The sequence below is a fragment of the Microtus pennsylvanicus genome, chromosome 9, assembly GCF_037038515.1.
Source record: "Microtus pennsylvanicus isolate mMicPen1 chromosome 9, mMicPen1.hap1, whole genome shotgun sequence".
NCBI classification, from domain to species: domain Eukaryota; kingdom Metazoa; phylum Chordata; class Mammalia; order Rodentia; family Cricetidae; genus Microtus; species Microtus pennsylvanicus.
Genome location: NC_134587.1, coordinates 101,549,595 through 101,570,517, shown reverse-complemented (window position 1 = coordinate 101,570,517; position 20,923 = coordinate 101,549,595). Strand labels below are relative to the sequence as shown.

General features: G+C 43.7%; 1 protein-coding gene across 1 annotated transcript; it reads left to right on the top strand.

Moving 5' to 3' along the window:
• The first annotated feature begins 1,207 nt into the window (after positions 1-1,207).
• Positions 1,208-17,277, top strand: Msmo1 (methylsterol monooxygenase 1). Its single transcript, XM_075986875.1, has 6 exons — positions 1,208-1,320; positions 6,615-6,899; positions 11,062-11,210; positions 12,230-12,356; positions 14,813-14,967; positions 16,304-17,277. The coding sequence occupies exons 2-6, from the start codon at positions 6,645-6,647 to the stop codon at positions 16,497-16,499; spliced, it is 882 nt and encodes a 293-aa protein (XP_075842990.1). The 5' UTR covers positions 1,208-1,320; positions 6,615-6,644; the 3' UTR covers positions 16,500-17,277.
• Positions 17,278-20,923: the final 3,646 nt, after the last annotated feature.

The window sequence follows — 20,923 nt, the reverse complement described above, 5'->3', positions numbered from 1 at the left end:
GAGTCTAGAGCTATAGGTTAAGCTCTCCTCTGTCTTGGGGTGTTTGCTGCCCCACGCAGCAACTGCAGTCATAAGCTTGGACAGTCTTAGCTCACTTCCTGGCTCAGGTCCAAGTCTTGACACCCCAAAACAGACTTTGAGCTTTCTGCTTATGGAACACCGGGTCCCTAGAATGCTAAGAGTGAACTTTACCACTGAGCTACCTCACCAAGGCCTCAGCAGAATCAACCCTAAATGTCTCCAACTTCTGTTCTCTCATCTACAACATGGAAATATTGGCAGCTATCTCTCTGGGTTATTGCAGGAGCTCCATTGCCCCATGTTCCATATACAGAGATTTATTAAAAGATAGTTACTGGGCTCAGGGAACACATCTCCAGACCCATGTGGTGAAAGGGGAGAACCGACTCAAGCTATCCTGTGAACACCCATAAAGGCACTAAATGTAACAAAAAATAAAACTTTAAAAAAGTTTCACTTAGGCCGGGCAGTGGTGGCGCACTCCTTTAATCCCAGCACTCGGGAGGCAGAGGCAGGCGGATCTCTGGGAGTTCGAGGCCAGCCTGTTCTACAAGAGCTAGTTCCAGGACAGGCTCCAAAGCTACAGAGAAACCCTGTCTCGAAAAAAAAAAAAAAAACCAAAAAAAAAAAAGTTTCACTTATTAAAGTAAGTGAAAAGCAAGATAGGTGATCCAAGGCAGAAACAGGATTAGAGTTCAAGGTCATCCTTAAACTACCCTTCCTGTTCAAAGGCCAGACTGTATGTGAGTGCTGTCTCAAGAAAGATCGAAATCCAGTTTATTACCCAGGAAGGTAAAACTAAAAACTCAATAGGATTGCTAAAAACATCGCCACCACATTTTCCCCTGGCTCTAGGTGAAGCAAGCCTACGAGAGGCGCGCCCCGGTGCGCCCAGAGCACTGCACACCCCAGGCACCCGCAGTTTGGTTGCCACGGCGACGCCCGGCACAAGGCGGCCCCGCCCCGTCACGCCGTCACGCGCTCCCGCGTCGCCCCGCCTGCAGCTGCGCTGCGACGCCGACGACTGGCTGTCCGCGCGGGTCTCACTATCCTCACTCCATCCGCGGAGCCAATTGGCGGGCGCCGCCAGGATTCGTTGACTCGAGTCACACGCTGCCGGGACGCGGCACGGACCAATCGCTGCGCCGCGAGGGCGGGGCGGAGACAGGGCGGACCAATGACGGCCAGAGGGTCCGGCCGCGCCCTCCGCGCTCCGCCCCTGGGCCGGGAGAAGTAGCAAGGAGGCCGCTTGCACCTGCCCGGTACTGCGCCCAGACCGCGGTCCGTCGCGGACGCCAGGTGAGGAGCCTTTCGAGCCGGGGCAGGGTGGGGCGCAGCCGAGATCTGGGGCTGCGGGGCGGGTGAGGACGCGGTGGGAAGGAGCCTGGCTGTGCAAAGCTGAGAGAGGGAGGCGAGGTTCTCAAGTGATGGAAGTGGAATGCCAGCACTTCCTGCCCTTTAAAGAGTTTGCAGGCATCCGGGGTCTGCATCATTGACTGAAGTCTTAGAAACTTATTACAGAAACACAACTCCCACGAAGGAGCGGGGAGTAAGGTGTTGGGTTTCTGGCTGTGGGAAGTCTCTGAAGCACTAACGGATGGGTTAGGAGGCCACAGTCAGTAACGGGGGATGGAGTGCAGGAACAGCATGCAGCATGTGGGCCTTGTGAGACGGGGTGCATAGATGAGGGGTCCGGTCTTCACCTGTAATGCTGCTGCCCGCTTGGACCGCGAAGGTTTAACTCTTGTTTAGGTGGCACCTGACTCTGCCATAGGCCTTCTCTAAGCTGTAGTGCCAAAAGAGACACTCAGATTGTCAGCCAGACTTTGAGTTAATCCGAGGACCTACGAATACATTTCTTTCTTCCTTTTTTTCCCTTCCCTTGAGTATCTAGTCAACCTGTTTGAGATCAGGTTTCCAGGCAAGCAGGTTACTCAAAGATGAGGAGGCAGGGTATTCACTTCAATAAAAACTTTCCTGTTTGGTTACTTTCTCAGATGCTTTGTTCAGTGGACAGCTACATGCCCATTTCCCACCCTTCATTGCAGAGCTTAAACTCGGGATAACTGAACTGTTTCTCAACGTTGTGTGGGAGGTGGAAGACTTAATCGAGAGGTCGGGAGAGAGTAGAACACTTTCGTTGGGAGATGATGGAGTTCCTCAAGTTAGGCATTCACGCAGGTTTGGGAGGAAGTGAAGTCTGATAAACTTAAGGATGCCTTGAAGTTTAATCCAGATCCAAACTAGCTTTGAATGAAGATGGTCAGCAACCTTCTGGATGTTCAGAACCTGGATCTGGAGGGGAGTTATAGATGGTGGCTATCAGCATGTTTTTGAAGCAGGCAGTAGGATTAGCCAAGGCAGTGTGGGTTAGGAGAAACTCCAGGGCTTCCTGTAAATCAGAACACCAGATTCCTTGTCATTGTATGTGGGAGCACCTTTATCCCCACTACAGTGCTGCTGTGACCCGGGCCCTCTCCGTCATGTCCAGGTCTCAATGTAGAAAGCACTCTTGCCCAGAAGCCCTGTGCTCCTTTGTCCTCACAGCTCTCTGTAGTTTCCCTTGTATCCTACAGGTCACATCGTTTTGTGATGCTTTGGAACATTTAGGAGGAAGGGCAAGGGTAGCACATCATAGATACAAATATTTGTTAGAGGGAAGCTATGTGAATTCCATGAGCTAAGGAAAAAATGTCAAGTAGAGAAATGTCAAATCCTCCACTTTGCTGTTGGGTAATCCCAGGCCTCGGTGGAGGCTGGAGAGTCAGGAGTTCAAGGCCATCCTTATTTTCGTGGTTGAAGGCCAACTTGAGTTAAAGCCCTCATGAAGAAAGAAAGAGAGAAAGAAGAGAATTTGTCATCCAGATTGGTCAAATGAAATGATCTCCAAAGAATACTGGACTTGACAGTAGGGAGGGTCAGTGATTTTTTTTTAAGAATAAGTTGAGCCCACTGATGAGAATAGAAAATAATAGATGGGAAGCGAGAAAATGAACTCTCCGTTTAAGACGAACCTCTTCAGAGGCCTGGGTAAGCTATAGACTTTTGCTGTACTCTTTATTGTGGGTGTTGTTTAAATGACAGCATAGCAGCATCCGTGAGTGCAGGGCCCCCTTCTCTCGTGTCTGTGTCACTTTGGAACCTCAGCTTGTCATTTGATAACCAAAGATAATAAACACACCTCTGCTTCATGATGGTGTGGTGGGGTTCAGCTTAAAATGACAGCACGTCCTTGGCATGCAGAAGGTGCTCAATGATGGGCAGCTTATTTTAGGTGCCGTGTGCGAGGTCTTCTGTCCGGCAGCGAACATGTGATGCTCCTTGGGACTACTAGAAGAATTACTCTTGAGTATTTTTTTTCTGTGATAAGATTGCAGTTCAGAGTTTGATCATCCAGGAAATCTAGGGCATGCAGCTAGGAAGTAGTGGCCATGCTCAGATTTGGTAATGGCCTCAGGAAAATGGAGACAGGAGTGAACCATCTAGTATTTTGCAACTCTGTAGTAGATGGTTGGCAATGTCTTGGTGAGGGTGGGGAGCTTGGGGCTAAGATCAGTGTAGGTGGAGGAGGGTGGCACTTTTGTCTGGAACTATCCTTTGACTGGAAGAGATGATAGGGATTGGGAATTCTTTCCTGCCTCCTCCCCTCTTTCCTCTCCCCTTTCTCCTCCTCCCTTCCCTCCCCTCTCCTCTGTTTTCCTAGGTAGACCTATCTCACCAGAGCTAAGCAGGCCTGAAACTCAGCATTTTCCATTTCAGTCTGTGAATGATGGTTAGGGAGCTTTTCTCTAGAAAGGCAGACTTGAATATGGGTTTGTTTTATTATTATTAATTAAAAAGTATCTGTTTTATGTAGATTGAATGTCTTGCCTGCATCTATGTCTGTAGATTCCTGGTAACCTTGGTGTCAGGATTTCCTGGAACTGGAGTTGCAGATGGTTGTGAGCCACCAAGTGCTGGGAACTGAACCTGGGTCCTTTGCAAGAGCAGCAAGTGCTTCTAACTGCCAAGCCCAGTCTCCAGTCCAGCATGTATTTTCAGATTGAAGGAAGTGGGTTCATGTCCGTGAAGGACATGGAGTGAGGAAGGATAAAGGAGAGACATGTCCTTGGTGAGAGGAGGACACTGGAACGTTGACAAGAATGAGGACAGATTGTGAGGCCAGTGGGTACATGTCTGGTGCAAGCCATTGGCTAAGGGGGCACAGAACGTCCTAAGAGTGGTCTTGAAGGCCTGAAAGAAGATGGTTCAGTTTCCTGCCATCTCTTGTATAGGATAGCATAAAAAGTGAATTTTAGAAGTGATAGTGCCTTTTGTGAACTCTTCTAAGGTTATAAAAATGCTTTTGTTTGCTTGTTTGTTTATTTATTTATTTATTTTGAGATTATGTCATATGTATCTTGACTGGCATTGAACTTACATTGTAGCCAAGAATCACCTTGCACTTTCGATCCTCCTGCCTCTACCTCCAGAGTGCTGGGATATACACTACTATGCCCCATTGATGTGATGCTAGAAAGGGAACCCAGCGCTTTGTGCATGCTGGGTAAGCACTTTACCCATGGAGCCCTAAAATAGGACTTTTGGTTTGGTTTTGCTTTTATGTGCTGGTCCAACAACTCATAAATTAATAGTTGCAGGGTTGTTTTTCATAAAAGTCAGATTCATAGTAAAGTTCATTGTGTTCGATTGGTGGCCAGTTAGGCTACCATTTATTAAATAGGTGAAATATAGTCTCATATAAGAAATTAAAATGATTAAGTTAAGGTGGGTGTGGTATCTTTAATCCTAGCACTCAGAAGACAGAGGAAGGAGGATCTTGTGAGTTCAAAGCCAGCCTGGTCTACAAAGTCAGAGAAACCCTGTCTTGACCCGAAAGAAAGGAAGGAGGGAGGGAGGGAGGGAGGAGGGAGGGAGGGAAGGAAAATTGTAAAGAAAGTATAACAGGGAACGCTTTTGCCCTTGAGTCTCTTTTCACAGACCACTGCTGTATTAGTGGATCTGTCCTGTACTTTGTGTGTTGGTATGTACATGTACATGTGCATAGAGGAATTAAATGATTTTGCCAAAAACCAGGGACTTCTGTTTGACAGAACCGTATTTGGCTTTTACTATACATGCTATTCTGTAAATGTTCCTTTGGAGTTAAGACTAGATTTTTTATATCATCCTATACAAAATAGGATTTTTAATCTAATTTTTTAATTTTTATTTTCATCACCTATATATGGGGGGCAGTTGGGGAGAACGACCTCATACATGGAGCTACAGGTGCCTGAGGTGCAGAAGAGGGAATCTGATCCCTTGGAGCTGTTTCATTATTGTTGTTACTTTGTTTTATTGGTGACATCTTGAAGATGTCTTCCTGTGTGGTTGAGGCTCACCCTGACCTCTCAGCAGCCGTCAGCCTCAGGTTCCCAAGCACAGGGCTTGCAGGTGTGAGGCGCCATGCCTGGCTTCCTTAGCTTGTAAACAGCTGTGTAACTGTCTGTGGAAGGAATTGGTTGAACTCTTGCTTAAGGGCTTACATATTCTTTTTGAATCTGTTGCTAGTTAGAAGCTATACTGTGCTATCCCAAGTCAGCTGTGTGGTCAGTACCTCTTTGCACACCAGTTGTGAGCAGTGGCTATTGTTGAACTTTAAAAGGTTTGCCACTTGGGCAAAAGTATCTCCTCGGGGTACAGTCCCTCTTTTGGAGAAATAAGTTTCTTGGTTTGTGTGTGCATGTTTGTGTGTGCATATGTGGAGGCCAAAGGTCAAGGTTGGCTTTTCCCTCAATTATGTGCCTTATTTATTTCTTCAGCTGGATTCTTTCCTGAATCTGGAGTCCCGCAGTTACAGATGTCTGCCACTGTGCCTAGCTTTTATGTGAGGGTTGGGAATCTGAACCCAATACTTGTGCTGCTACAGCAGTCTCTGTACTGCCCGAGCCCTCTCCTCAGTCTCTAACTAAGCCTGTGGGGTTTGGGGGGCCATTCAGCTTTACTGGTCAGTGAACTATGATGAATGACCTTAGATATTTTTTTCCACTGGGTTTTTCTAAAGCACACTGTGTCCCTATTTATCATGTGTTGGGAGACTTTTTGTAGTTTGATATTGATCTCTGGCTTTGTTTACGAGTGCCATTTTGTTCTTGTCAGAATTTAACTTTTACCTAGTCACTTTTGGCAAGCTTTTTGGTTTCTTTTTCGTTTTAAGTTTCGTGTGTATGTGTGCCTGTCTATCTGTCGGTCTGAGTAAATCAGAAGATGGTTTTGTGTAGTCAGTTCTCTATTTCCGTCTCTACTTGGGCTCCAGGGATTGAACTCAGGACGTTGCGTGGCAAGTGGGCACTGAGCCATTTTGACATCCGAAAGTTGCCCTGGAACTGCTTTCCCATTGTTCTTTTAGATATTGCTGTAGAAAGGAACATGGAGTTTTAAATCAGTGTCTACAAATGGAGATGATAATAACATTCAGTGGTTATTTTAATCACATTTATAACCTAAGAAATTAGTCCTTGTTTAGTAATTGTCACTTAAAAATAACATAAGTTATTTTTATGCTATTTTTCATAATTTCATTGTTTTACTTATCTCCTTACTTACTACAGAAATAAAAGGCTCCTCACAGAGACTTGAAAATGGCCACAAACAGAAGTGTCAACATCTTCAGCTCAGCATCGCTGGCTGTGGAGTACGTGGACTCACTGCTGCCTGAGAACCCTCTGCAGGAGCCCTTTAAGAACGCTTGGGGCTACATGCTGGATAACTATACAAAGTTCCAGATTGCTACGTGGGGGTCCCTCATAGTTCATGAAGCCATCTATTTCTTGTTCTCACTACCTGGATTTTTATTCCAGTTTATACCTTATATGAGAAAGTACAAAATTCAAAAGGTGAGTGTGATACGCTTGTGATCAAATGCTGTAACTGATACTGTTGGGTGTTGTTCAAGAACGTTGAGCTTTGAGAGACTCGTATCAGTGCGGTCTAGGAGAAATGTAAGGAGCCCACGGAATACATTAAGATGGCAGCGGGAAAAGGGAAGTTAATTTTTATAACATGTTGAGTTCAACCCAGTAAAGCTAGGCTATTATTTTACCAACTAGCCCAAATTAAACTACTTCGAGAGACGTTTGAGTATTTTTATTTTCATAGTTGTGTGAGTTTCTCTGTGTTTGCTACTTTTGAAAGTGTGGTAGCCTCACACTGCTAGTTAGGCAAAATAAATGTAGATCATTATTGATAGTGTTTCAAAGAATTTTCTGAAGGCGGGTTTTAGGAAGGTGTGATGCTTATCTAATTGGGGTGTATAAATTTTAAATTTTAAGTTAGCTGACAGGTATAGCTTATGTAGTTAAACATGCACAAGGCATGTTTAACCTCAGCACACATATTTTTTCAAACCGCACCTCTGCACACCCTCTCATCCTAGATAAAAAGATAAACGGTTGTGACTATGCTGCCGTTCCTCCACTCCTACCGCCTCAGCAAATCTAACTGCGTGTCATATGGGAAGATCCCGTGCATGCATCAGTGGTGTGTCCGCAGCTTTCTTATGGTCCCATGTGCCTTGTTCTGGGTGTTTGTTTCAGTGTCTTAGATGTACTGTGTACACAACAAGGTACTCAGGTATGCATGGTACGTCGTCTTAGTTTTGAATAAAGGTGACAGAATGAACTCTTACTACGATGTGGGCTATTGGCTCAACGTAGTTTTAGGAGACAACGTAGTTTTAGGACAAGTGTAGACTGAAAGGATTTGTCAACATTTCCTACAGCAATATTAGTTCTTGTTTGTTTAGCCCAGTCTGGCCTTGACCTTGGGACCCTCAAACCTGAGTGCTGATAGGCGTGGACCATCTCCAACTCCAGAGCTTTTGTGTGTGTGTGTGTGTGTGTGTGTGTGTGTGTGTGTGTGTGTGTGTGTGTGTGTTTAATGCCACCATTGGCTAATCAGAACCAGCGAAACTCAGGAGCACACCACAGTGGTGTGATGCTGAGTGTTCCTCTGGTTTGTTCAGGCTGCGTCTCGTCAGTCTCTTGGCTTTGTGGCCTCTCCCAGTGAGTCACTGTAAGGAAGGACTCACACAGGTTTCTCTGCAGCTAACACAGGTATCAGGTACCTGCAGACTCCAGGCCACAGAGAGAAGAGAAAAGGGAAAGGACCTAAAGAGGGGGGTAGTCCAGAGGATGCCTCTGTCCGCCTCAATTAGAGCACTTCCTAGGTGCTTCTGAGCTGGAACACAGCTGTTTTAGTGTCTTAAATTCTGCATCACTGAGGTGATTCTGGCCGCTGTGTGTCATCCGCTGACTCATTTATAAGTAAGGCTGATTCATCGGGTGGCCAGCTAGCTGAAGCTTGCTTTCTTCCTCCACCGACCTCTGCAGCTGACTGCCTGGTGATAGGTGGTGGTACCCTGTCCAGAGGAGAGCTCTTCAGCCCAGGGTGTGTGGGCGGCCTTGGAAGGAAATGTGGGAGGAAAAAGCGTAAGTGGGGCTGAGGATGTGGTCAGGGTTGGAAGGCTTGCCTAGCAGGCGCAAGGCCCAGGCACTTGAAGTCAGTGCAAGCACACACAAGTGGACCAATCCCACAGTCTAATTGGTCACAGCTAGTGAAAGGCTGGGTGGAATGGCTACAGTCGTCACAGCACAAAGGGCTAGAGAAGAAGGTAAAGCCTAGAATCGTAGCTCAGTAGGAGAGCATTTGTTTAGCCTGTGCAAGGCCCTGGAGCCTAGAGAGGCAAGTGGATCACAGTGAGTTTGAGGCCAGGCTGATCAACAGAGTAAGTTCAAGGCCAGTCAAGGCTGCATAGTGAGAGACCTTGTTTCAATAACAACAACAACAAAAACTGTAAAATAGAGCAAAACGAAAAGAGGATGGGCAGACAGATCCTGGGCTCTACCCTCCCACCCCCACAGCACAATTAATTAAATGAAAAATAAAGTCGTGTAGGTTAGTTCTTGCAAATTCTGAAAGCACATACTGTGATTGAAATAAGCACAAAACAATTCATGTCTATTGCTCAGTGCTTTAGAAAGTCCATCATAAAACACTCAAGAATTATATTATTTAACACATTGAACACTTTTAAACTTTTTTCCCTTTTTCTTTATTCTTCTCTCATGTACTACATCCTGACCACGGCTGCCCTTCCTTCCTGTCCCCCACCACTACCTCTTCCCTTCCCTCAGATCCACTGCTCCTCTAGTTCCTTCAGAAACGAGCAGCCCCCTCCCCCCGGGAGAGCCTCAACAGGTGTGGCTCACACCTCTAATCTTAGCACATGGGTGGAGGGAGGCAGGAGGATCAGGTTAGTTTGAAGTTACCATAAGACACATGAGACCCTGACTCAAAAATAGTGTACACCTCCCCCTCACCAAAAAAGGGCGGGGGAGGTAGGGGCTGGAAAGATGGATCAGTGGTTAAGAACACTGACTGCTTTTCCAGAAGACCTGGGGTTGGGTCCCAGCACCCATGTGGCAGTTCACAAAGGTCTAGAACTCTAGCTCTAGGGGTCCAATGCCCTCTTCAGCCCTCCAGGGACACAGGCATGCACATGGCACACAGACGTACTTGCAGGTAAAACTCCCTTATACTGAGAAACTGGGATGGCGGTGATCACATAGTAGCAACACTTCCCACTTTGGAGAGACTAGCTGGGCACTGACAGTTGATCTGTGTGCTTGAAAGTCAGAGGAACATTTACATGCGTGACAAGTAAAGCAGACACGTTTTGCTAAGTTTGCTCAAATAGAGATCTAACTAAAGCATCAGGGAAGCCCATGGCCCCAGTGAGGGTATCCCTTCAAGCTAGGGTGCAGATGTACATATTAAGTAAACAGTGGTAAGCTTTGCTATTGTACTAGGCAAACATTTAAATGTCTTCTTAACCATCGTGAGCATACCACATAAACAACACAGCCTATGGTTTTATTCCTTATAATAGTAGTTGGTTATTCTATTTCACACACATACCCCGGGGCTGGGGTCAGCACCATGGAAGCTCAGGGTTCCACACATGCTAGGGGACATTGCTACTGTTCTTGTTCCACCCCCTAAGCTTTGTGTTGTTCTTAAAGCTCCTTGAGAATCAGGGTCTAGCCAAGAGCTAGTGGCACCTGCTCAAATAAGCCTGAGAGTTCAGTTTAGTCCTTGGTCATAGATGAGAGGTTTGGAATAGGGTCAGAATCCTTAGATAGAAATACAAAGGCAATCTAAATTACTGTGTGTCGTCCCCTTGTTCTAGTGCTGGGGAAACAGGTTTCATGGTGAGCATCACAGCTGATTACTTGGTTAATTCAATATTCCAGTCCAGGTTTATAGGTTGAGTCTTAGATTAAGAATTACTTTTGTTTTGTTAGGTATTTTATTGTTTGTGCTTTGTGCGTGCACACACACTCACCAAAGCACCCACTTTGGGAGGTCCTGAGTCTTAAGAAAGCAGGTAGCTCTCATCGTGTGCATACAGAAGGGGCTTCCGTCTTTATGAAGACCTCTGAACACCTGGGTGCCTTGAGTTGCCCTTGTAGTGACAGCTGTCAGCTGCTGTGAGCTTCAGTGCGGCCCTCAGTGTAAACTTAACATAATTTACTTCTTCGCTGTAGGCAGCAAAGTCTGGACAGGTAGTTACTCATCTCGTGCTTCTCAGGGTAGTTGTAGGTCATTGTCGTTCTATTTGTCTATTAACGATCTTTATTTTTTTTTTTATTTTTTTGGTTTTTCGAGACAGGGTTTCTCTGTAGCTTTGGAGCCTGTCCTGGAACTAGCTCTGTAGACCAGGCTGGTCTCGAACTCACAGAGATCCACCTGCCTCTGCCTCCCGAGTGCTAGGATTAAAGGCGTGCGCCACCACCGCCCGGCTATTAATGATCTTTAAAACCTCTTAGAAGTATTGTAGTAGTTGTCAAGATCCCTCCCTATAGTATGAACAGAACAGAGCATAGAGCTGAGGGATCTTCCATGCTAGAGAAAATTTCAAGAATTTATTTCTACTTATTCCGCTGAACTACTGATAACAGACTAGTTTTAAACATTGTAACTTTTTTCTCTCCGTAGGATAAGCCAGAAAGCTTTGAAAGCCAATGGAAGTGTTTGAAAGGAATTCTCTTCAATCATTTTTTTATCCAGCTGCCTATGATTTGTGGGACTTATTATTTTACAGAGTATTTCAATATTCCTTATGACTGGGAAAGAATGCCAAGATGGTATGTCAGTGATAATTTGATGTTTATATTCACTCATGGCTTATTTTTCTTTTTAAATCCTTTTTTTTTAAAAAAAAGATTTATTTATTAAGCATATAATGTACTGCTGGCAAGGAAGGCACCAGGTCTCATTACATTTCAGATGGTTGTGAGCCACCATGTGGTTGCTGGGAATTGAACTCGGGACCTCTGGAAGAGCAGCCAGTGCTCTTACCCTCTGAGCCATCTCTCCAGCCCCCTCATGGTTTATTTTTCAATTAAATTTTGCTTCATATTTATCTTCTTCAGTTGGCTAATACTCTGAAATTTATTGTGACCCGATATAACTGGATGTACGTGTACCATAACCTAGGTCCATAGTCTCTCCTTGTCTGTGGTTCTATATTCCTGTAGCCAACCAACTACAGATCAAAAGTCTACTTTTTTAATTGAATCCTTTAAGCAGGATGTGGTCCCACACATCTGTGGTCCCAGCGCTCAGGAGGGGGTGACCTGTAGCTCCAGAATCTTCCTGGGCTACATAGGTAGTCCATAGCCTGCCTAAGAGGCCTGAGTACATGTGTATACAAATTATTTTTCATCATTTTATTTAAATTAAGTGTATCTGTGGTAGAAAAAGTAATTGCTTTACCGTTAACTTTAGACTTTGGTTTCCCAGGCCTCCGAGAACATAAGATGTTATGGAAATAGAGTCAGGCTCTTTAACCCCCTTTCAGACTGTAGCATGTAGCTTCATCTACCAATAGTCTTTGTTTCTGCACAGGTCTCGCTGTGTAGCCCTAGTTAGCTTGGAGCTCGCTCCGTAGACCAGGCTAGGCTCACTCTTAGAGATTTGCCTGCCTTGGCCTTCCATGGGCTGGAATTAAAAGTGTGGACCACCACACCCAGCTCAGCTGTCCTGTGGCTTGGAGAATTACTTGTGAGGTCGAGCTGATAACTGGGCATTCGGTTTATAAAATGTCTGAACTGTCTTTCTAAGTCATGGTTACTCTGTATTTGTTACTGCTTGCCTCTCACAGGTATATGATTTTGGCAAGGTGCTTGGGCTGTGCGGTCATTGAAGATACCTGGCACTATTTCCTGCACAGACTCCTTCATCACAAGAGGATTTATAAATACATTCATAAAATCCACCATGAGTTTCAGGTATGTTAGAATCACATTTCAGCTTTTTCTGCTGAAGTGGAGAAACCAGGTTTGTTGTTTGGGATTTTAGAAGCACCAGTGGTATTTTATCTCACATCCTGTTAAGAAAAAAAACTTTATTATGTGTGTGTGCGCATGCATACACCCACATGATATGTAAGGTAGGACATATGTAGGGTCAGAGGAAATCTTTGTGGAGTCAATATTCTCCTACCTTAAATAAAAATTATAAGTGTATCTGCATGTACCTGAGTGTATGGGTGTTCAGTCCGTGTGTGCAGATGCCCTCAGAACTAGAAGAGGGTTTTGGATCTCCTGGGACTGGAGCTACCCAGTGTGGGTATGGGAACTGAATCTGTGTCCTCTTGTAAGAGCAGTAAGTGCTTTTGACCACCAACCCATCTCTCCAGTCTACTCCCCCTTCCACCTTTTGGACTCTAGGAATCAAAATCAACTCTGCAGGCTTACATAGCAAGCACATTTACCCACTGAGCCATCTCTCGGGCCCTTTATTTCCTTTTTGACTGGCATTATAATGAAGAGTATGATGTACATATATACGCACAGAATCAGACCCAAAAGTTTTCTTTGGTGTCAGATTTTCATGGTAGGAACTGGAGAGACAGCTCAGTGGTTAAGAGCACATCCTGCTCTTATGGAAGACCTGAGATCAATTCCTAGTACCTGTATTTAGGCTACTTATTATATCCATGGGGCACCTGCACTCATATACACATGCACATAGTTAAAGGCTTGTGTGTGTGTATGACATATTTTTTATTCATGGTTCACTATAATTGAGACTTTAAAGACTATTACACATAATTGTTCAGATTCTCATCCTACTGTGGACGTCCTGACAGACTGGCAGATTGGTACTGGCTATAGTAATGTAAGGGTCATTTAGATGAGATGCACAATGAAGTGTTTAAACTATTTAAACTACAGCCATTAGTCAGTCGAAGTACATTTTCAGAGCAGATTACTTATTTTTACTCTGACCTGCTTTTATATAGGCCTCAGTGGATACCCGAAAACATGGCTAAGATGCCATGCTGATAACTGGACAGCTAAAAGAAACTGCTGGACAGGAAGTATATTGGGGATATTACACTTCCTGTACAAAGTATATTGGGGATATTATACTTCACCGGACAAAGGAGTGAAGCTTCTTGGGGGTGGGGCTGAGACTGATGCTGCATTACTCACAACAGTTCACAGTTTGGATCATTCTGAGTCTTCCCACTCAGTACTTCAGGACATTAGTTAGTATAGGTAAATGTAGGGTAAATGTAACCTAGAAAACAAAACCGTGAGTAAGGATTGAGTACTCTGTGTGCTCCTATATATAATGTGTAATCATTTCTTTCATAAGTTAAAGATTAGGAGTTAAAGGCCTAGCGACTTGAGTTTGATCCCTGGATCCTCCAGGGTGGTAGGGGAGAACTCCTGAGGGTCGTCCCCTGAGCTCTGTGCACATGTGCCCAAACACACACATAGGTAAATAGATGTTTAATTAGAGTTGAAGTTAGATAAAAGATGGACACTAAGACATTCCTATCTCTAGACCTTTTGATTGATAAAACATTTACTGAGAACTATTGTTATTACCTGTCTATGTACAGCTGGATCGCCATCACTACTCTTATAAACAATATACGCTTATAAAACTATGTATAAATAGAATAATTAAGTTCTTTGTAGTCAGATTTTTCTTTGGGCCTCCAGCTCACAAATAACAACATGGAGCCTTCTTATTAATTATGAAATCTCGGCCATAGTTAAGGCCTCCCTCACTGGCTCTTATAACTTAACTGAACATGCTTCTATTAGTCTATGTTCTACCATGTGGGTTTTACTTTTCATTCTGTATGCTCGACTTCCTCCCTGACTTGTCGGCTTCTCGCTGGTGTTATTCTCGCACCTAGATTCCTCCTCCTCTTCTCAAATCTACAGTCTCTCCTGTCTAGCGATTGACCATTGGCCTCTTTCTCAAGCTAATCACTGTGTCACATCTTCACATAGTGTAAACAAACATCAGCAACAACTCTCTAGAGACAGGGTCAACACAAAGCTACTGTGCACATAGGTTTACTTAAAATCTGGAACACTGAAGCAGACCGGGTGTTATGAGTTCAAGGCCAACTTCAGCTACATAGACCGTGCCTCAAGAAAGAAAAAAAAAGATTTTGTTATCTGAGGCCCAAATTTTGCAGAGGAACAAGCCAGAAAGTGAGGTATGGTGTCTGTGGTTGTTATGTGGATCCCCTCTTCCTTGGGAAGCCTCATCCTTGCTCGGAAGACCTCTCCCTGTCAGGATGGGCTCTGCCTTCATGAAGAATAAAATCTGCTGGTTCAGACATTAACTTCATGACAGCATAGTTGGATCCCAGCACGATTTGACATGAAATTAACCATCACAACATACTGAGGAATTCTTACTCTTTCTGGTTTAGGCTCCTTTCGGAATTGAAGCAGAATATGCTCATCCTTTAGAAACCATAATCCTCGGAACTGGATTTTTCATTGGCATTGTGCTCCTGTGCGATCACGTGATTCTTCTTTGGGCGTGGGTGACTGTCCGTTTGCTAGAAACTATCGATGTCCATAGGTGAGTAATGCTTTCTATTCAGGCGGAAGACATCTTTTTCATGTGGGGTGTTGTGCTTGTGTGTGTGAATGCATGTTTTTATGTATGTGGAGGTATTATGTAAACATGATTGCTTTTGTGTGTAAACACATGTTTTTTTGTGTGTGTGGGTACGTGTGAACATGTTCTGAGACAGGGTTTCTCAGTCAAATCTAGAACTCCCCAGTCTTTCCAGCAAGCTTGCTCCTGTGAGTGTATCCCATCTCTGCCTCCTCAGGCTTAAATTGCAGGCAGACCAACCAGCTTTTATGTGAGTAAGAGAGGGTCATAATCATTGAATAAAAGTTCAAATCATAGATGTTTTTGTATAGACTGATCTGTTATCATTTGTCTTGTCAAGCAAAGTGTTCAGGGCCAGCAGCTATCCTGGTCTGGTGAGCCTCACTCCCCAGAGAGTGTTGGGGCCCGTAGCCTCTGCTGTTAAAGGTCACTGCTCATCTCTGGCTGCCTCTGATGAGAGGAAGGAAGATGCCAATGAAATATGGACATGTTTCAGATGCTCCCTTTCCACACACTGGAGACGTGATAAAGAGTTATGTCTAATCTCAGATATCAAACTAAAGAGAATAGACCAAACAATACTCTTTTGAAGTATTTGTTCCCCAACTAAAACAGCAGAATGTATTTTAACTTTTTAAATACTTGATGCTGCCAGGTGACAGTGGCGCACACCTTTAATCCCAGCACTTGGGAGGCAGAGGCAGGCTGATCTTTGTGAGTTCGAGACCAGCCTGGTCTACAAGAGCTAGTTCCGGGACAGGCTCCAAAACTACAGAGAAACCTTGTCTTGAAAACCCAAAAAAAGCAAACAAACAAACAAAATATTTGATGCTAATTTCCCACAACTTTTCCTTGAAAACATAAGTAAACTTGGTTTATACCTTCTCTAGGTTGTGGTGGACAGGCTCCTCTAAATAGAAAAGGTGGTTTTTGAAAATGAGTGATTGCTTTACTTACTGTAATTAATCCCTGTCTTTCATGTCTTGGTGTCAGATTTCCATGTATCTTACATGGTTTCCCAAATTTCCTAACATGTACCTTTTCCTATAAGGTTTTATTGTTCTTTTTCTAGCTGGGGCCTCGGAGCCCAGGCTGAGCTAGAACTCGCTCTGTAGCAGGCCATTTCTTCTGCTCAGCCTCCCAAGTACTGGAGCTGCGGTGTCTGCACCACACCCTGCCCAGCTCTGTCTTTTGTAACCTTGAGGAATGAGTGGTTGGGATGAAGTGGAGTGCTGCTGCTGTCGAGCGTGTGACTGTCGATGTGTCTCACGAGTAACCTGTGTCGTTTTCATTTCAGCGGCTATTACATTCCCATCAACCCATTGAACTTCATCCCCTTCTATACGGGTTCTCGGCACCACGATTTCCACCACATGAATTTCATTGGGAATTATGCATCCACCTTCACATGGTGGGATAAAATCTTTGGGACAGACATCCAGTATCATGCCTACATTGAAAAGATGAAGAAGCTTGGGAAAAAGACTGAATGAGCGCCCCTCGCGCACCTTTTGGAGATGCATTTCCTCAGCTGGAGCTAGTAACTAACACTGCTTCTGGGGAGCAGGAAGAAGCACGGGACTTGGCTGCTAAGTGATAAAAAGAACATTAACGACCTTTAATTATCTTCCAGATGGGAACTTTGCTACTTCACATTCAATTTCTGTATATGTGGAAATAAATAAATATATATATTTAAGTACAGTTTTCACGAGGAGGTTTTAAAGGCCATATTGCTAACCTCGCCAAAATGTTTCAGGTTTTGGAGGAAGTATTAATGTATAACTTACCACTTCATGCCACCGAGGCTGAAGTTGACATTGCCTTTTAATCCTTTTACATACGCTGGTTAGTTAAAAAATTTCTCAACAATAATGTTTGCCTTCTAGTTGACTTTAGACTTGAGTGTTTTTTAGAATTTACCCAAAATGACAATATTGGGAATTGAATATATTAGCTGACAGAGCGAGTGACTGAAACCCCACTCTGGTCTGGGGCTGACCAGTTTATACTATTCTTTCTGTGAAGGATTGTTTGATTGTAGTAACTTTATTGGCATCTTGTAAATTGACTCATTTCTTACGTGATGTATATAGAATATTATAGTCTAAAGATTTTCAAATTACTTGAGGTGTTTTTTAAACTGAAGAGCTCCTTTCTGCTGTTGACTTCTTGTGTGTGTGTCAAGTGTTCATTGAAGTTGTCTTGAGCTTTGTAAATTGACTTCCATCTGCACCCAGAACTGTTGAAATAAATGTGATTTTTGTCTGATTCTCTGTTTTTCAGTTGTGAAGATTAGCTGTCATGTTTTATTCTTGTAAGGGAGAGCACAGAAATCATTAAAGGAAGTTTTACAATAAAGGAATGATTCTGTTTTTTACTTGCTACACTTTGCTGGTAGTTGCTGCATGCCCTCGGCATCTGGTCCATAGTGGAAATTTCATTGACCTAGCGAAGGTGCTGAAAGCTTTCTGGCCTGAGATGGCTTCCATTCAGATGGAAGGATATACCTTCTAGGCAAAAACTACTGACCGCATCCCAGTCCTTAGTTTTTGTCTTTGTTCTTTGTCTATTTTTGACTGACCTTGAATTTGTAATTCTGCTTCAGCTTTTAAAGTGCTGGGATTATAGGACTAACTGGCCATGACTGGCTAGCCATGCCTTTGGAGGGTTCTTACTATGTGGCCCAGGATGGCCACACTGCTAATTCTCTTGCCTCAGCCTCCCAACTGCTGAGGTATAGACAAGAATCACCACACTGTCCTTGGCCAGGTTTGTTTCAAACTATTGTTACCATAAATGCCTCCTGTGTATGTGTAAATTTGACTTTTTCTTTGCAGCTGTTTGGGATGCAACATAAGATGACGTCATGCTGTTTGGTTATGAGATCACCTGTAAATTGTCCTTTTAGTCTTCGCCTTTCACTTTCTGTCCGGTACAGCATACAACAAAGTTTCTACTGCTAGGAATGGTGGTAAATGTGCTTAAATAACATGGTGCATGCCAAATTCACTTTTTTTCTATCTAGGTTTGATGCTGGGGAATCAAACCTAGGGACTTGTGCATGCTAGACCAACATTCTACGACAGCTATGTTACCAGCCTACTCAATATAAGCTAATACTCACTGAGCACTTCCCATGTCCTGATTGTGTATCTCTTTGGCCTCAGAGGGAACCCATACATGTTAACACATACACACACTGTCCTCGTAGGCCAACATTGTCAACTAACACAGCCTAGCAGCCTAGAGTCTTCTGAGGGAATCCCTGGATCAGATTGGCTGCAGCTATGTTTATGAAGGATTGACTTGACTCATGATTGATGTGGGAGGGTCCTGTCTCCTGTGGGCAGCACCATCCCTAGGAAGCTGGGCCAGGTCTGTAGAAAGCTACCTGATCATGAGCTGCTAAACTAGCCCCGGAGAGGCAGAAAACATTCTTCAAGGTTCTCACCCCTGGGTTCCTGCCCTGCCTTGGTTCAATGAGTGTAACCTGGAAGTATAAGCCAAATAAAGCCTTTCCTCTGCAGGTTACTTTTGGTCAGTGTTTTTATAACAACAGAAATAAAACTAGGACACAGTAATAAAAATACATCTTCAAAAGATTGAACTTCACAAATATGTCACTACAGAATAGACATTACATGGCCGAAACTTCCAATAATTGAAATCTGAATTAATACGAAGGCTAAAATACACAACCGCTATATGTAGTCTTGAGTCTACGCTGGAGAATCGTTGATAAAAGCTGGGTGTATGATACATGCCAATAATCCCAGCTTGCTCTCATGATGCTGAGGCAGGTAGATTACAGATTCTAGGCCAACCTGCAATATATATAGCAACACTATTTTATTCCTCTCAAAAACAGAATTTCTTTTTAATTCTGAAATATTTTCATCTTGTATATGTATAGGAGTTTTGCTTGGATGTATGCTTGTGTACCATTTGCTTGTCCAATCTCCTTATTCCATCCAGCCCCCAGCTTATGAAAGGATGCCAACCAAACTCACTTCCTTAGTTAGTGGTCTCTGGGAACTCCCTCACAGACAGACGCACCAGCAGGTTCTGTGTCACCCTATGTACGTCCTAGTCCAACCAAGACGACAGGCGACATTCACCATCATTTCTAGGCTGACTTTTATTATTTTCAGAGACAGTCTTACTATGTAGTCCACGCTGATTTTGTAGTCCATTTAAGATTTGATGGTTCAGTGGGAAAGGGCACAGCCTCCCAGCCTGTTCGACTCCCAGGACCCCCTTGGTAGAAGAGAATCAATCCCTGCAGGCTATCCTCTGATCTCCACAGGCATGCTAACACACACACACACACACACACACACACACACACACACGCCCCAACCCCAACACTGGATGAGAGTGACCTCCATAGGCTTCTGTTTGAATGCTTGTTCCTGTGGATGGAACATTTGAGAAGCATTAGGAGAAGTGGCCTTTTTGAAGGAAGAGGTAGGTCACTGGAGATGGGTTTTGAGGTTTGGAAAGTCCCTGCCAGGTCCAGTATCTCTCCCTCTTCCTGCAGACCAGGATGTAAGGCTCTCCGCTAGGGCTTCAGTGCCATGACTGTCTGCTTTCTGCCATAACGACCATGGACTAGCACTCTAAAACTGCATTCAAGCCCCCAATTAAATGCTTTCCTTATGAGTTGCCTTGGTCATGGTGTCTCTTCACAGCAATAGAACAGAGGCTGAGACACACACAAATAAATGATTTTGTTGTTGTTTTTTGTTTTTATTTTTAAAAGAAATCCCGGGGCAATTTGTGCTACACAATGAGTTCTCCTATTTCAAAAGTTAATTAATGGTTTGATATAAATACCAAATATACTTTTATATTTAAGGTGTATATACATGCCTTAATATATATTAATTCACATTAATTAATATATTAATAATACACAGCAATTTTGTTAAGGAAACATTTAACAGCTTTGTTTTTAATTTCATTAGAAACTTTATATTAAAATGATATTTATATATTATCCTTTGGGGGTGTTGGACAGGGTTTCTCTGTGTATCCCTGGCTGTACTGAAACTAGTTTTGTAGACTGGGCTGGCCTGGGAATTAAAGCTCCATCTCCCTCTAAGGCCCTGATGCTGAGACTAAAAGACCACCTTCCAGCGGTCTTCCTTATTTCACTCCACAATCCCTTTGTCCTCTCTTCCCTTCCTCTGTCCTCTCCCACTCTCCTGGAAACATTTCCAAAAATAAGACTGAATTTCTGTTGTAAGGAGTCTTATACTGGGTTGAAAAAGTCAAGTAACTATAGAATTAGACAGTGTAGGCGACAATGCCCCAGAGAATTTAGTTTACCAAGTGATTGTTTGATCTTAAAATTTCCCTTATTTATTTATTTATTTATTTATTTATTTATTTATTTATTTATTTATTTATTTATTTATTTATTTGATCATTCAGATAGGAGTGTTTTTCTGGTCATGCTGGATTGCTCCACTAAACTCACACATTAGAAAGTCCTGTCCAGATGGAAACAAACTCTGCAAGTCAACTGTTTGCTTCATGGAAGAAAGGACAAGATGGTGGCAGTGTTGATGTCATACTCTTAACCCTTTAGCGCGGCAGCAAACCTGTCCTGCAGTTTTAATTGTTTACATCCTAAAAAGTCCCAGGCTGAGAACTTGGCAGATATAACATCTCCTGCTGGCCAAGAGAAAGATTCTCTGCCCAAATAAGGAACAAATTAGAACTAAAGAAAAAATAACCGATTTCTCGGTCTTCATCAAAATAATAAACTAAATCCTTCTCCCCTCCTTGCTTCCATCCCTTCTTAGTGTGCGAGCCATTGCTATTTATTTTGGTTGCAGTGAAACAAGACCTGACTGGTTCACCACATAGGACTTCAAAGCCATGGACTTTGCAGGTCCCCGTGGTTACA

What these genes read in the sequence shown, in the direction of transcription:
- Msmo1 (XM_075986875.1), top strand. Translation starts at nt 6,645, where the DNA reads ATGGCCACAAACAGAAGTGTCAACATCTTCAGCTCAGCATCGCTGGCT. An exon ending in GAAAGTACAAAATTCAAAAG is followed by an intron (nt 6,900 to 11,061) that starts GTGAGTGTGATA and finishes TTCTCTCCGTAG; the next exon opens with GATAAGCCAGAAAGCTTTGA. An exon ending in TGGGAAAGAATGCCAAGATG is followed by an intron (nt 11,211 to 12,229) that starts GTATGTCAGTGA and finishes TGCCTCTCACAG; the next exon opens with GTATATGATTTTGGCAAGGT.